This window comes from Grammomys surdaster, unplaced genomic scaffold (assembly GCF_004785775.1).
Source record: "Grammomys surdaster isolate TR1022 unplaced genomic scaffold, NIH_TR_1.0 126278, whole genome shotgun sequence".
NCBI lineage: Eukaryota > Metazoa > Chordata > Mammalia > Rodentia > Muridae > Grammomys > Grammomys surdaster.
Genome location: NW_021621078.1, coordinates 888,805 through 905,734, shown reverse-complemented (window position 1 = coordinate 905,734; position 16,930 = coordinate 888,805). Strand labels below are relative to the sequence as shown.

Here is a 16,930-nt window from a genome sequence, read left to right as displayed (position 1 = left end):
GATGCTCACCCTGAGAACAAGAGCACATCTCCTGTTGCAGGAGCATCTTTCCTGGTGCCTATGTAGAAGCAAAAAACCACTGAGGGTCATCTCTCATTGCTGGGTTTCATGGGCACATCTGCGTGGAGGCCAGAGGTCCAGATATTGTTCTTCAGGCACTGTCCACATTTTCTTTGAAATAAGATCTCTCACTCAATCCAGAACTCACTCAGTGGGTCAGGCTGGCTGGTGAGAGAGCCACAGAGATTTTGTCCCTTCCTCAATACTGGGATTATAGGTTTGTACCACTTTGTTCAACATTTAGGTGGGTTCAGGGGATCAAACTGAGGTCCTCGTGCTTACATGGCAAGTGTTCTACCAAGTGAACCCTATCCACAGCCCCACTGCTTGGGTTTCTCCCAGTTTTGCTTTCCCAGTAAGTATGTATCGTATCTTGTTCTCAGTTCCCGATGCATACAGAGAGTCGGGAACAGACCAGTGAGTCATACTTTAGGAATAATCACCAGTTTTTACTAAGAACGATAAAAGTCAGTTTTTAAATACTTCATTCTCTTTTAAATTTTTAAGATGGTTGCAAAACCATAAACCACAGAATTTCCATCATTTCCATCTTTAAGCATAGTTATGGAACTAGTGTTGACATACCTAACATCATTGAACAACAGACCTCTAGGCCATTTCACCTTGTAAAAGCCAAACTACATACTCACTAAACAAGTTCCTATTTCCTTCTTTGTCAGTTAACTTTTTTATAGTGCTAAGATTGGAACCCAGAGCTAAGCATATACTAGACGAGTACTCTAGTACTGAGCTTACAAGCGACAGTCTTTATTTTGATATTTTGATGTAAGTACTATAATAGGGCAAAGTAATGATATCTCATGAAGGCTTTGGTTTGAATTTACCTTTTCATTCTTATTTATTTACATACAGGGACCTGACATTGAATTCAGTACCTCACATAAGCTTCCAAAGGTTAGCAATGTGGAATGTCTTTTTCAATGTTTTTTGTCTATCATCCTTTAGAAACATCTATTGATACTCTTTGTACATTTCCAATTCAGTTGTTTGGTTTTGTTTTTGCTACTGAGTTGTAGGAGTTCTTTATATTATCTGGATGATAATTCCCAACCAGTTGCCAGTGATATAATCTGTGACTGACTGTGTTTTCTCAGTTCAAAGGCTGGATTGTCACAGTGTTGGCTGATTAGAGTCTAGGATTGCATCTTCGTCATGAAGCTTGGGCAGGTGCTCATGCATAGCATGTTTTACATCCCTAGACTCTGGAGTTTTTGATATGATGTCTCACCATGGAATGTAGATTAGCCCCAAGAGCACGCTCCTCCTGACCTAGCCTCTCACATGCTGAGACCTGACATTAAAGATATAACGCTACATTCAGCTTGACTTCCCTAAGTTCTTTGACTTAGAAAAAATATTTTCATAGATAATCAGGTATTTGGAAAACCATAAGATTCCACAATCCAAACTCTTCTGGACAGTATTTCTGGAAACAGAAGCTGGGCCCTTGCCATTGCCTAATATTCTCTCTGCTATCAAGTTACAGACCTGTTTCTATACAGTAGTTTAAAAACAAGTCTGCATGTTTCTTTACACTCGCTTGCTAAGAGGTTTTGTCTATGCACCTGGAGACTTACGGCATCATGTGAAATATATGGTATGGTCTTCACAGTGGAATGCAGAGAAAGAGGGAGACTAAGCCAAAGAGCAACATCTGGTCCAAACTACAGCTATTAAAGTTCTTCCAGACACTAGACTTAGAGAGAATGCTTTGGGATGCTCAACTTCAGCCCTCATCTACCTACAACCAAGTATTAGCTAGCTGAAGCCAGTCAACTTTCCCACCTGAAACCCAAATTAAGAGTTGTTTTGTTCTAAGTCACATAGTAATTAGAAACTATATTAGACATGGGGTTTGGAAATGTTTTATGTTTGTTTGCTAACATCTTTTCCTCCAAGGTTTGAAAAGTGACCAGGACTTTCCATCTTCAAGCACGTTTTTAAATCCCGCCAGAATTTTAGTGCCTGTTTCTGGACTTGGGGCTCCTTGGGATGTAGCTAGAAGAGGGAAATAGGAATCCCTTGACTCTGCCATCTCTGTTTCCTTCCTCATTCTACAAAAAAGTTTTTCTTTCCAAGAGGAGCTGAGCTGGTAGGAAGCCATAGTTTGCAGTACAGTGTTCTATCTGGACAGAGTTACCACCTCATTTTCCATTCCTGGTGTTAAGTGGAAATAGGCCAGCATCAAATGACACCCTCCTGTGATTCATTCCAAAGGAAGATCCCTCCCTATTTGCTGCCTATAAAAGAGGAGGCAGAGCTGCCAGAAGAGCAGAGAGGCAAGGCCAGCACAGAATCTGCCAACTTTCACTGAAGCCAGCTCTCTCTCCCTTTCTCCACCATGAGGATCTCTGCCACACTTCTGTGCCTGCTGCTCACAGCCGCTGCTTTCACCATCCACGTGTGGGCCCAACCAGGTGAGACCCAGCATGCCGTCTTTTTCCCAGAACATGCTGTACCTTCTCTGGGACATTTCATGAACCATTACAGAATGAGGCTTACCCATAGTCTCACCTTACTGGCTTTGCCAAAGTAAGGCAATTAAAAGAAGGACAAGAAGCCAGTCCAGTGATAGTTCCAGAACTTGAACCTGATTCCCTTAGGACCCATTTGTGGAAAGGAGATAGTTCCTGCCACAGCTGCTTCTGTGGTGATAGAGTCCTGGGTCATCAAATGGGGGTCTGGGATGATGTGTGTTCTCAGGTAGAAGAGGGAGGGGGAAGAGGTTCAATGTCTAGTGGGTGCTTTATCTAGCCCAATTTCCAGAGACAGTGGCTATGTAGAGGCTGTGTCACAACGAAACACCATTTCTTTTATTCTAAAAGGAGACTCACAACCAGTGTCTTCTTATTCTAAGGAACTGGGGCATTATACTAATGCTTTCCAGTGACACCCATAATTGCCATCAGCTCTTTTTGCCTCTATTGACTGGCACATAACCCATTCAAGTGAGAAAGAATTGCGGGACATATTAAAGAGGAGAGACATTAAACTAGGGTGGTCATTCCTTTAAGCATCAACGAAAGACCCACAACCTAACACAAACAACCTTTTCTTGTTCTTTCATTGTAGATGGGCCCAATCTATCCACGTGCTGCTTTGTCAAGAAACAAAAGATCCCCAAGAAGTATCTCAAGAGCTACAGAAAGATCACCAGTAGTCGGTGTCCCTGGGAAGCTGTTGTGTAAGTACACAACTCCTGCCTTCACCCACTCAGTGCTAAGTCATCCCTGAGGCAGTAAATAGGACTATATACTTAATGGGTAGAGACTATATCTCTAACACAAACTCACATAACTTTCAGTGGGAAAACTGAAGCCTACCACTCTCTTCAGAGCCACCAGTTCAGAACTTTCTTCTCCCTCTAAGAGCCAAGGGGCCTTCTCTTTGACCAATGAGAACTGCATCTTCCCATCAGACCCTTCTTTTGCCTTACCTTCTTCCACCTCCATCCCTGGGTAATATCATCAACTTGGGGTAATGCACCAGGCAGGGACCCACAGAATAAGTTAATACTCTCTAACTGAGCCCTCTTCTTTCAGCTTCCAGACCAAGAAGGGCATGGAAGTCTGTGCTGAAGCTCATCAGAAGTGGGTCGAGGAGGCCATAGCATACTTAGACATGAAAACCCCAACGTCAAAGCCTTGAAGACATGTGCCTGAACAGAAACCAACATAGGAGCCAAGAAGCAAAATTCCTCCTCCTTTCTGAGAACTGTGCTGAAATGGGTTGATTATGGTCCTAAGAAATAGGAGCTGTCTGTAGGAATGTGAAATGGTCATGCCTAAAGAATGTTCTTTAAGTTATTGATATTTTTATTTAATCTGCCATGTACTTTGAATGTAAAGCCCTGGAGGCCTCATGTCACTTTAATGTTGTGTTCCCTGCAGTTCCCTGCCCCGCCCCATTTACTTTCCTCCTGTCCTATGTATGGAGGGGATTTGCAAGAATCAGTGAAAAGATTTTATTTAAAAACTTTTAGGATAAAATCATAATGTCATGATACTGTGGGATTTTTTTAAATGTATGACTACTGAAGTTTCATATAAAAATCTATTTTTACACAAAAGCGTATCTTGGATGCTGTCTTTTAAAGGAACAAAATGAAGTTGGAGGGGTTAACAGGGTGGCAAGAAGCAGGGTGTGGGTACAGAGGGAGGGGAGGAGGTCAGACATGGTAACCCTGGGTCTTAGCATAGGCTAAGCTTAGTTGTGAAAGCCAGACAGGCTGAAGCTAGAAAAAGCTGGGTCCACAGTTTTGCATCTGACAGGTGACATCAGCTTTAGCCACTTTCCCAGGCACTTTTTTTGATTCCCAAAGCCATGGCTTGTCACACAATCTCTTATTGCACCAGACTCCTATCTGTCTGGTCTCCTCACAGACCCCCAATCCCTCCAGTCCAGAATATCGAAATACATCTCTGGCTTTGACAACGGAGATGCCAGGCCAACATGACCTTTCAAATTCCCTCCCACATCTGGGAGCCACAGGAGTCTTCAAACAATTCTATCTCTGTCAACCAGAAAGGGCAGGGAAGGTGAAAACCATGGGCCCAGTACAAGATTCTAAGAGGTACCTGTACCTTCCAGATGAGTCTCCATTAAAGCCCCAGGTGGAAACATAAAGTGTCAGAAGAGAGCAGACATCTTAGTGGCAAACAGTCAGTGACCATACACTGATGCTTCAGCCAGATTTAACAGAGCTTTCTGCCTCTCCTGCAGCCTCTGGAGTCAGGCCCTATCTCAAGTCAGCAACAAGCAGACTTCCCAATTCTAAAGGAGCCACCAGGAGGCAGACTAGCATCACCCAAACTATCATCTTCCTGTTACATGCTTCATCTTATAGCCATGAAAGTGGTGTCAGATAGAAAGGAATATGTGTTATACAGGTCAATGTTAAGCAGAGAATCAGTGAATTCACAGTTCAGAGAGGAGGAGCTCCCTGTGCCAAGGCCAAAGAAACTTCTCCTCTTCCTTTTCTTCTTCTTTCTCTCGTTTCTTACTGTTGGTTTCTTTGCTTTTTAAAAAATTTCTAGTCTATTTTTGACCAAGTGCTCAGATTGTCCTAAAATTCAGTATGCAAAGAACGATCTTGAATTTTCATCCTCCAGCCTCTGCCTCCAGAGGGAGGGAACAGTTGTGTGCCCCTACACACAGTTTTTGAAGTGTTGGGGACCAAATTGAAGACTTTGTGCATGCTAGGCAAGCACTCTACCCACCAAGTGAGATACACTACCAATCTAGCTCCTCATTTAAAGGAATTTAAATCTCGTTTGACTTCATCTATGTCCTGTAGCCGTCAGTGGCCACCAACAAACTGGGTTTACCTGAAAGGGGGGCTGGAAATGAAAAGGAGACAGAGGGGCAAGAGAAATATGAAGTTAAGACAAAGTTTTCTAATCAAGGCTCAAAGTTTAATATTCAGCACTTGTATATATAGGGTAAGCCCCACCAAACCCATCCTTTGTTTCAGCTGGATTATGTCGCAAGGCAAGGTCTGTTCTAGGTTGAGGAACAAGCAAGGCAATAAACAAAGTCCTGTGATCACTCCCATGATCACTGTTTCTAAGGTGCTAATCGGAGTGATCAAGATATTGGAGCCTACTTCTCTTTCCTAGCCCAAAGTCATATTCATTCCTGAAGCCTACTTCTTTGCTCTGCCCTAAGATTTAGATTCCTGCCTGAAATTACTTCCTTATCATGGCCCAATGTCAGATTCCTGCCTGAAGCCCATTTCCTTGTCCTTGGCCAATGTCAGATTCCTGCCAAGCAGCCCCAAAAGCTTTCCACAATGTCCAAGGACCTTTAGGCAAGAATAATTAAAGAGAAATCCAAAACTCTGACCAGAAACAGAGGGTGATTCATAGCTGAGTATCAATGGGATTCAAAGACTAGACGGGTTATGGCACTAATGTATGAATGACAGCACTAGTAGTCTTGAGTAGTCACTAACCTGACAGACATGTTTAAGTGAGAGGTATAGTAGAGCCATGGTCCCCATGAAGGCACTAGCACCATATAGACACTAAAAATAAAAACAAAATGAGCACATTTTCACATCTGGGAGCATATCCATCAAAGATGCCCAAGTATTGCCACCAAATATATTAGTTGAGAGTGGTGAGTGGCAAAGATATCTCGTTTGCCTTTTATGGAATTACCCTACATGTCTGGATATTATTGATAGGAAAAAATTTGAGGGTTTCTCATTCTTTCTTTGTATATTACAGGACTTCGCTTGTGATCTCTGGCTTAGACATAAAGGGTGTCATTTGCTTGATTAACAGACAGCTGTGATGATCATGTGCCCCCATTAAAATCCCAAATGAGTGTGTCATAATGTGCACAACTATAATCCAGCACTTAGGAAGCTGATGCAGGAGGATTGCTATAAGTTCATGACCAATTGGGCTACACAGTGAGTTCAATATCAGCATTGAGATACATAGCAAAACCCTATGCCTTGCAAAGTAAAGTAAATTAAATATAAAACTTCAGCAAGTAACATTTAGCAGACTTCTGGCTGCAGGTGGAACAAGCTGCTGCCTCAGGTTGGAAAGATGGAGGCCCATGTTCCAAAGCACCAAAGCTGATAAGTCCTGTCTACAGAAATCTTAGATCTAAAGGGAAACTTTACAAAATTGTTCATTGATAGTGTGCTGGTTGCTTCTGTCTACATCTGTCAAGTTATCACTGTAAGGAAAACAGTTTAGGAAAGAACTGGCTGTCCTTGAGCATAAGAATAAAGTCCACAAATTCATACTGCAGGAACAACTCTCTCTGTCTCTATCTCTGTCTCTCTCTCTGTCTCTCTCTCTGTCTCTCTCTCTGTCTCTCTGTCTCTCTCTCTGTCTCTCTCTCTCTGTCTCTCTCTGTCTCTCTCTCTCTCTCTGTCTCTCTCTCTCTCTCTTTCTCTGTCTCTCTCTCTCTCTCATGCAAAAGCCTCTTAGTTGGATAAAGTGACAGGGAAAAATAAGATAAAAATGTAGCTTTGCTATACGAACATAATGTCTCACCAAAAAGTGGGTGATGAGACATTGGATGATTGTCAAAAGGAGAAACCCCCAAAATTATTGACAAAATCTATTAAATTAGTGAGCCCAGACCCACTAAAAGACACAGACAATTCAAAATGAACATGGTCCCAAAGTCTTTAGAGCACCCCCAAGATAGATAGCATTTATCTCAAGGACTTGCGAATGAATCCTAAGCAATAGAGTGAGGGACCAAATGGTGTAAGCAACATTTATGCCTACTCCCTCAAAACACCCCATACTTCAAGTTTCCCTCCTGTCGTGGTAATCGTAAGGGTAATGGGACTCAAAGATTAGACTTTGCCTAATCTCTCTCCACAAATGGAGATTTCTAGAATGTTGTAAATAGCTCTCACACTAACATCAGTATTGCTTAAACACTTATAAACAAAACACAGGTGTGAAAACTCCAGCAACAAAGATTCTAACAGGGAGTATGGGGCATAGGTGCTGCCATTGCCTGAATGAAGATGTATGAACTTAGAATTTCTTTTAAAAAAGAAAATTCTGAAGTATTAGGGTTTGATAGGAGAATGGGGGCTGATTCTTTGGAGGCTTGAACATAAGTTATCTTCAACACTCTATTCAGAAATGGCCAAGGAGAAAGGAAGAAAATGAAGAATCTTACCAGGGCAACCAGAAACAAAGATTAAAAAAATGGAAGAGCATTCCCAAAAGGGAGAGTCAAGCTTTGAAGGGCTGTAGGATTCCCTGGCAATGAGAGAAGGGGATACAACTACGCTTTCCTTCTAAAACCTGACATGGCATACTATGTATACATGAATTAACTTTTTTGGCATACAGGGCACTGGACAAGGTACATCCAGGTAGATCCAAATCTTCAGAGAGAGAGGATCAACCATCAAGACTATCTTATGTTGCCATAGGAACTGGGTCATCGCTCTTAGGGATGAGTTAATTGTGGTAATGGTTGATATTAATTGCCAGCTTGACAGGGCCTAGAGCCACCTAGGAGACAAACTTCTGTAGGTGTCTGTGAGGAAACTTCTAGGTTAGCTGAGGAGATAGGAAGACTCATTCTAAATACGTGAGGTACACATTTTATAGGCTGGGGTTCTGGACTGAGTAAAAGAAAAATGGGAACTGAGTACCAGCATTTATCTCTCTCTATTTGCTGACCACAGATACAGTGTGATCAATTGTCTTACATCTCTTCCACCATGACTTAACCGCCATGATGGTTTGGACCCTCACACTATGATCCTTCCTTTCTTTAGTTTTTATAAGGTACTTGGTCTCATCAATGAGAAAAAAATGCCTCCTACAGCTATGTTCTGTCTATGAGATATGAGGGAAGGATGAACTGATAAAGACATTGATGTGTTCCTATTACTTGTTTAGTCTAGAGACACACCAGAGTCACACATGGAGTCAAGGTCAATGACATGCAGGCAGAAGTGCTGCAAACTGTACCCATGCCTGGTTCTGTAAACTATGTCTCAGTAAATGTAGAGGCTATCCATTCCGGGTAACTGCTGTGGTTTTTATCCATCCTAAATAGCTGAAGCAATCAATTTTGCAGAAGGTAAGTTGATACAGCATTATCTGGCTGCAATGCAACCACAAGAAGGTGTTGTTGAGATTGGGCCAGCATTGGTACTAAAGGACTGGCTAGTATTGCTGTGATCAATGAGTCCCTGGGGATCTAGCTGTTATGCACCTCAGTGTCTCACCGTTGTGTAAGAGGAGAGTTGATAGCCCCTAAAGGGATATTGGAAATAATAGAACAATGGGAGCATTTCAAATAAAGACATTTGGAGGCTGGGGAGATGGCTAAGTGGTTAAGATCACTTGTGCAATCATGAGGATAGAGTTTTGATCCCAACACCAGAATAACTAGCCAGGCATCAATGCCTGAACCCACAGCCTCATGATGTAGGGGCACAGAGACAGGAGAATTGGGAAATCACAGCAGAGAAAACATGGACTTCATGTTCAAGGAGAGACTCTTGTCTCAAAAAAATAGGTGAGGAGTGATAGAGGACACGTGACTCCATCTTTTGACCTCTGTGTTTCCATAAGTGCACACACAAACACACATGCACAAAACAAACCTGAGAAGCCTGGGAACCCTTGGAAAAGGGCCTTGCTTTCATAAGTGGTTTTACAGAAGAGGAAGATAATTTGATTTCTCTAAGTCTGTATTTTCCTCTTTTAAAGGTGATCTTAATTAGGAAACCAGCTACCTGGATTGTTTTAGACTTTACATATTAGTGTTGTAACAGCTTTCTATTCCCTAAAGACCCTTGAGAACAGAGGTCCTACTTTGGTTGTTTTGTACATGGTTAAACTGAATGTTCTGGTTTGTTTTCTGATAAACACCATGCCAAGCAAAAACAAAACAAAAAAACTAAAACAAACAAAATAACCCCAAAATCCTAAAAGAAGGGAATGTTTAAATAAACTTATACTTCAGGGTTACAACTCATCATTGAGGGAATTCAGAACAGAAACTCAAGCAGGACCTGAAGCAGAAACCATGGAGGAATTCTGGTTACTGATTGTACTGCTCATTTCGCTATCTTTCTTACAGAGGTCAGGACCTTTTACACAGGCAAGGTACCACTCAAAGTGGGCAGAGCTCTCCTATGTCAATCAACACTCAAGACAATTCCTCATAGACATGACCATAGGCCTATCTTACAAAGACAATTTTTTTAGTTGGGATTCCCTCTTCCCTGGTAGCTCTAGCTTCTACCAAGTTGACAATTCTCTCTCTTTTTTGTTTTCTTTTAAAGAATGGAATAAAATAAAACACATGTCTATGTTTCTTTCAAGGCTCTCACAAGATAGACTATGATCTTGTTTCCTTTTGTTTGTTGCGAATTAGATCCATGGCCTCGTGTATACTAAACAAGCATTCTACTGCTGAGCTGAAACCCCGCCCCATGACTTGGACACAGTAGACACAGTCTGTAATTGAGAAAAATCAAAGCCAAAAGCCCTGATTCCAGTGACCCTTCCCTGCTCTGACCTCAGAATTCCTCGGAAAAACACGAAAGAATCCAAGATTGTGTTTTCCTACTGAGAGACCCACTGCCTGTACTTCTCTCATGAAAACCCTCCCCCACTGTTCACCAGACACAGAATCATGTCACAGGTGAATGGAATGTCTTTCCTGATGACTGCTGGGAAGAAGAGAAAAGGAAGGCCGGGAGCTCCACGTCTTACCCTTGCACTTGCCAGGAACAGCCAGGCAGTAAGATAGAACAGCTGCTGAATTTGGAAGTCTCTGTATTTATTTTACTTATTCCCATTGAGGTTTCAAATATAAATATAAAAATCCAGAGTTCAGTGAGAAAAGAAGATAAGTAGCTACTCTGTAGGACCCACAACGGAACTATAGAAGTATTCCTGCTAAGTGCATAATCACTCAATGACGTCATCCAGGCACCTCTGATGTCAGGAACGTTTTAAATATCTTACATTACCACACTTTCTGGAACTCCAGACTTCCACAGTGTGCAACATTGGAATTTATAAAACCATCTCCAGGGTCCATCTCTGCTGTCTTCCTTGGAAGTAGTGGGAAGTCTGGGAAGCAAGCAGAGAAAACCATTTGCCCAGACACAGTCCCTTTCTAGCCAAACCCCCTCCTTTTCCCCTCCCCCATGCTTGGTCCACAAAATTCACTCTATTCCTGATACCAAATGCTGAACTGTCAGGTGCTGAGAACCTATGGAGATCTGGCTACTCTTTTAAGTACTTTCTATATTAATGAGCTTAATCCCCATAGCAACCAACTGAGGTAGGCTTGATTATCTTTCTCATCTTAGCCTAGTAGAGGAAGGGTAAATAAGCTATCCATAGTATGAGGCTTATCAGCAACAGAGTCATAGTCCAATTCAGGCATCCTGGATCCACTGTCCTCAAGATCACCTGGAACTGATTAGCAAGGATCAAAAGATTGAGTGTTTTGGCTTCTATGTGGTCCCCTTTTAAGTAGTTGCTGATTAATTGCAGATGGATCTTATAGGCCAGCAAGGGCACTGCAGTCCAGTCCTTAGGACAGACATCACTAGTTGACTACAGAACTGCCTTTTTTTTTTCCTAATCCTAATCCTTTTAAACACATTTTCCCATGTAACCTTTATGGATCAATTAATTTGGTGTGGGACTGTTCCAGAAAAGCTAAGAACCAACTATGTGGCTCCCCTGTGCTCACATTCAACGCAGTAATTTACTGCAGCTGCTGTATTTAAGGCGTTGCCTCTCCTCACAGCTGTTCGTACATGGGAGCCAAGGGCTTTGCACAGATGAACATAGTGGTTCTTATGTTCCTTGTACTTGGTGTTTTGAAGCCACCTTGTCTGCTGTGTGTTCTGAGAATGAGGGTAAACTAGAAGGTTGTCTCTGTGCTCCCTGAATCCTTAGGGTATAAAGATGTTGGGCACCTGTTCTGTTGTTCACAGACCAGTTCCAGGAGAATGTATTTGGTGCACAGGAGTTTGTTTTTTTATTTGATTTGGTAAAGGGCTTTAACAGCTAAGCAAATCACCAAGGTCAAAGATTAAATTAAGGAGGTGGATATAGCCCAAATCCACTGTACATAGACATGAAATTCTCAAAGGAGAAAGAAAAATACTTCATAAAATGAGCTCTCTTTTGGTTTGGTGACTGTGGTGGCTTCAATTAAGAATGGCAGCCATAGGATCATATGTTTGAATACTTGGCCATGAGGAACACTACTTGAGTCTGGGAGAGGTATCCTTCCATGTTGGGGTACGTGTAGCCTTGTTGAAGAAGGTGTGCCAATGGGGGTGGGCTTTGAGGTTTCAAAAGCTCAAGCCAGGCTCAGGGTCTCACTCTTTCTGATGCCTGCAGATCCAGATGTAGAATTCTCAGCTACCTCTTCATCACCATGTAGCTCTGCATACCTCCATGCTTCCCACCATGATGTCAATGGCCTAAACCTCTGAAACTGTCATCCAGCCCCAATTAAATGCTTTCTTGTTATGCGTCACCATGGTTGTGGTGTCTCTTCTCAGTAACAGAACACTAAGACAATAACCTAAATAAACATTTTTCATAAGAAGATGTTATCACTAAATTTAAAACTTATACTGGTCTGGAATGTGGTTTTTTTTTTCTGAAAGCCTTTCCTATAGTAATTCTGTTAATTTTCTCGTTTATGAACAATATATGATTCTTGAAAACCACAAAAACTTGTTAATTCTTATTTTTTTATTTTAAATGTTCTTCTCTTTTTTCCAAATGAGTGCCAAACTCTTGTTTCTTATCCTCAATTAGTGTAGTTTAACTGAGTCACCTGTCAACTTTTTTTGTTGCTAATACTGAATGCTAAATCTGAAATAGAATAAGTGTGAAGATGTTTTCTGTAGCTAATAACCAGTTTTTAAAAAATATTTTCAGAGGACTTTGGACAGCAACAAAAACTTGCTACATTATTTATCAAAAGAGGTTCTTGGAATGAGGATATTCAACTGACACTCCTGCCGGTGATAGCGCAGAAAGTGGCAAATCAAAGAGGTGGTCATTTTTGTCCTCACTAAATTTGTATACATTTTTCTGAAATTGTATTCTTTTGCAAAGCACATAGAGTTACGGAGGCATCTTGCTGTCTTTGGTTTCCTGATATTTCTATTCATTTGAGTATTAGAGGTGCTTTGCCTAAGGACACCAGGAAATCATAGAAGGTTGCTATTAGTTGGTATTTTGGTTTTAAATATTTTAAATATTTGTTCATTCCTGACTTTTTCCTTCATTTTAGTCAGCCATCTTCCAGATCAGTAGTTTTCAGTTAAGTATAAACATCAAATTCACTTAAATTGTTTTAATGAAATAAAGGTTTGAAGGGCTATACTTTTATCAGAGGGAGTCAAGGACAGTAGAAATTAGCTTATTTTTTCTTTCTGATAGTTCCTTATTGGTGGTGGCTGTTGTCTAGTCAGGGATGGCAGGGGTTCTTGAAGCGCTGCAACAGGGGTTGAGAAGGAGCAGAACAGCAAGATGCTTTGTACAAAAACACAAAATAGATATGGTGCAGAAGCACTACAAAGGCAGCAGTGGGTTCTGAGTGGGATCACTCCAGGGTCTCATGATATCATTCCCTCGATTTCCTTCAGAAGGTCCAGCAAGTGGAGTTAGCCAATAGGGTGTGGGGGGGTGTTGGGTAGATTTCTGTTTTAATTGACAGGCTAAGGTTACCTAAGCTTTAGCTTGCTGCTTGTCCTTTCCCCACAGTGCACTCGAATTTCATCATATGCACACCCAATCGTGCCTAGGATGACAGAGAGAGTTTTCGCTAAACATTCATTCTGGGAACATGGCTTGCCCATCCAAGCCAGATGCACTACTCCTCCTAATTCCAGGATGCATACTGAGATATCTTTGAATAATTTCTAACCAACAAAAGTGGGGTGTGGTGCTAAGGAATTGCCAGAGATTATCAGAGCAGAGGAAGCAGTTGCTTTCTTTGGACAAGGATGTATATATAGCTTGTACAAATGGTGGTCCTGAATTGCTAACCACTTGGGATGTGTGTGTGTGTGTATGTGTGTGTGTGTGTGTGTGTGTGTGTGTGTGTGTGTGTCTATCTGTCTCTCTGTCTCCGTGTGTAGAGCTCAAGCCAAATGTGATTTTAGTTTTCTAAGCTGTCTCTACACTTGCTGCTTCCCAGGATGCTAAGTTCCTCTTGGACACTAAGATTGTATGGCCACTGAATTACATAAAAGGGCAAGCACGACTATCACGCCCTGTTTTCTGAGGAGGGATTTTCTGGGGCTCCAAAATCCTCAGAGCACCAGGTGAACACAGACCAACACTGACTTCCCCGTGTCATCCCCTGGCTTCTTTGTCCTGATGTGTAATGATCAGTTACATTTCATAATCACACAATCTCTTCAGTTTTCACTCCCGTCCCCTAACAGATGCCAAATCCCACCCACAGTTTTATGTTTCTTCTATCTTGCTGTCTTTCCAGGAGCTGGCCCGTGTTCCACTGCTCAAGACTCCTCCTTCATGACCTTGTGCAGGCAGAGTCTTCTCTGGAAGCTTCCACCCACTCTGCTCCCTATAAAGGTAGACTGGAGAGTCTGCAGAGCCCAGAGGCTGAGATCAACACAGTAACTTCCATCTGTCTCCCTCCACCATGAAGATCTCCACAGCACTTCTATTCCTGCTGCTCACGGCCTCTTCCTTCACCTCCCAGGTGCTGGCTCACCCAGGTAAGTCCCCTGCAACCTTTGAGGGAAGCCAGGCATTTCTCGGCCACATAGTGAGACTCTTCAGAGACTTGCTGCTAACCCCACCATTCAAAGATGGGACAAGAAACCACAACCAGTGAAACAGTTAGAACTGATATTGGTCCACATTCATATTTCTCTTTCTGTCTCTGTCTCTCTGTGTCTGTCTCTCTCTATGTCTCTGTGTCTCTGTCGCTCTCTGTCTCCCTCTCCCTCTTCCTCTCCCTTCCCTTCCCCCTTCCTCTCTCATGACTATTGAGGCAGGTGCCAAGTGCATCGACACAGCCAGTTCCCCTCACAGTGTGTGTCTGGGTATGGGACAGTGAGCATTTGGATAGTGGTGAAATGGAAGGACCTATTTTGGGGGGAAGAGTTTCTGCAGGACTCTAAGATAGCAACAGTGGCAAAGCAAGAGATCTTGAGACACATTGTCAAATGGGTGCATCTTTACTGTGTTTAAGAACCTGCTATTGATGTTTGTAAACTAATGTATGCTGCAGTGACAACTAATCCAAATCAAATCAACAAGGACCAACTTCTTGCCCATAGCAAGCAATAATAGTGCATGGGCTCGGCTTCTGTACTGTATACTCAGGTTCCCAGACTGCTTAGGAGAGCAAAGGAAGAGTGTCTGCTCCACAGGCAACATGTGCAAGCTGGGAAGTATCACATGCCATTTCATCCTCTCCCTTACGGACCAAACTGGTTAAAACCTCCAGCCAACAAAAGAGACCAAGAGTACAACCTCACTTGTGCTCAAAGAGCAGACAGTGGAGCGGGGTTGATGACTGGCCCTGAGACTATCACATTGCTGTGTGCTCCTTTTAATGACAGCAAAAGGGTACCAGAGTTGTGGGGTCTTTTCTATCTCCTTTCTTCTAGCCAGGAGAAAACAATCCTTGATGGACATGTTTATGGTTTTGAATGAGTGAGTTTATTAAGTACATAGCAAGCCAAGGTAAAAAAAAAAAATAGATGGAGAGAGAGAGAGAGAGAGAGAGAGAGAGAGAGAGAGAGAGAGAGAACACAAAATATTAATTCTAGTGCTCAAAATCTTCAGCCAAAATTGACTAGGGAAGCCCCTTTAGAGAAGTCATATGGGGTTCCCAGTGGATAGGGTCCCTCAGGTGAGGCTACAGCTTGTCACCTCCAGCTGAAACTGGCTGGGAGGTTGAGCAGGGAGTCCCCTTTGACTTTTCTTCCATGGATATGCTTCCCACGGCTGGACGACTGACTTTCTCTCCCAAGGCAAGCACTTTTATATCGTGGGATAAATGATAATAATCTCTTTTGGCAATCGTTCACATTTTAACTATTTTTAGAGACATAGTATTTTTACTCTTGAGTGTCTGGCTGTTCTCTCTTGCTTGTTGTAGAGTTGTGGGGGCGGGGGTTGGGGAGGGTAGTCTATCCTTAAGTTAGAGCTCTTGAAGACCTCTGTGAGACAGACATGTTTTGGTCTGAAATTGAGTAAGGGAACCAGCTTGTAAGTGAGCCCAAACAACACATAACAATTTAGTAATATAATGTACATTGTTTCAGGCCTTTAGTTGTCTGTATGTTGATACATGGCACTGCTTAGAGTCCTGTCTCTGGAGATTCTCTGGAAATTCTGTGACTTCTCTCATCCAGAGGATTGGTGACTTAGAGGGATTCCAACATCCAAGTCTTAAAACTCCTACAATATTAACTTTTTGTATAACATTTAGATAATGCATAGACAAAGAAAAATTTTAAGGAAATCCTGGTTTTGCTAAAATATAGTTTTCCCAAGTATGAACCAGCCTAACAAAGGTTGCAAATCACAGCTACTTGCTTAGACATGCATTTTTTGGCTTTTGAATCGGTTGGTTTTGTAAATGTTGCCACGAGCAGAGCAGTATCTGTAGGAATTTTAATAAACTTCAGTCATCAAACATGCAGGAATCTTTAAATCTCATCCTCCAAACACCTTGCACAATTTATGCAGCCCTCTTGTGACTTGGATCTAAGCTTTTTTATTTTGTCTTATCACACAAAATCCATATTTACTTTTACATTTTTACCCATTTAATAAAAGTATCTCATATTTATATTCTTTAAACCCTCCCTTTCATCTAGTTACTTAAACTATTCATTTGTGTGAATAAGAGTTAAAAGCAAATTATATACAAGCTACAAATTAACATTACCTGGCCCCACCTATTATTAAACTATCCAGTCTTTTGGGGACTGGGCTTGATTTTGTTTGTTTGTTTCTGTTGTTCTCAGAAAAACTTTCTTAGCTCTTGAATTCTACTTTTCTCCTTCTGGTCTCACAGTCTTGAGAAAGTACTTTGCACAGTTTCAAGAGCCTGAAGGGAAATCAATGACTTTGATCAATGAACACTCTTTGTAAACAAGATAAAGCCAAAGAAAGTGTTCACAGAAAGACAAAATCGTTACATGTTAACCCTGAAATTGTAGTTTTGGGGTACAGAAGATGGCCATTCCCTTGTTCTAATGGTGGGAAGCCAGGTGTCTCTGGCTGTGTCCTTACTCCTGCCATTGCATCACTTCTCTTTCTCTCTCTCTCTCTCTCTCTCTCTCTCTCTCTCTCTCTCTCTCTCT

At 41.9% G+C, this 16,930-nt stretch overlaps 1 protein-coding gene across 3 annotated transcripts in view; it reads left to right on the top strand.

Moving 5' to 3' along the window:
- Positions 1–2,352: 2,352 nt before the first annotated feature.
- LOC114613892 (eotaxin) overlaps positions 2,353–16,930 on the top strand; it is a 16,549-nt gene continuing 1,971 nt past the window's right edge. The window contains exons 1-3 of one of the 3 annotated variants that reach the window (XM_028759334.1): positions 2,353–2,498; positions 3,154–3,265; positions 3,624–4,150. In XM_028759334.1, the coding sequence (XP_028615167.1) occupies positions 2,423–2,498; positions 3,154–3,265; positions 3,624–3,729 (294 nt within the window). In that variant the 5' untranslated portion in view covers positions 2,353–2,422 and the 3' untranslated portion in view covers positions 3,730–4,150. Of the gene's footprint in view, positions 2,499–3,153; positions 3,266–3,623; positions 4,151–14,188; positions 14,324–16,930 lie in introns of those variants that run through there. The other 2 variants (XM_028759335.1, XM_028759333.1) reach the window with 2 other exon arrangements.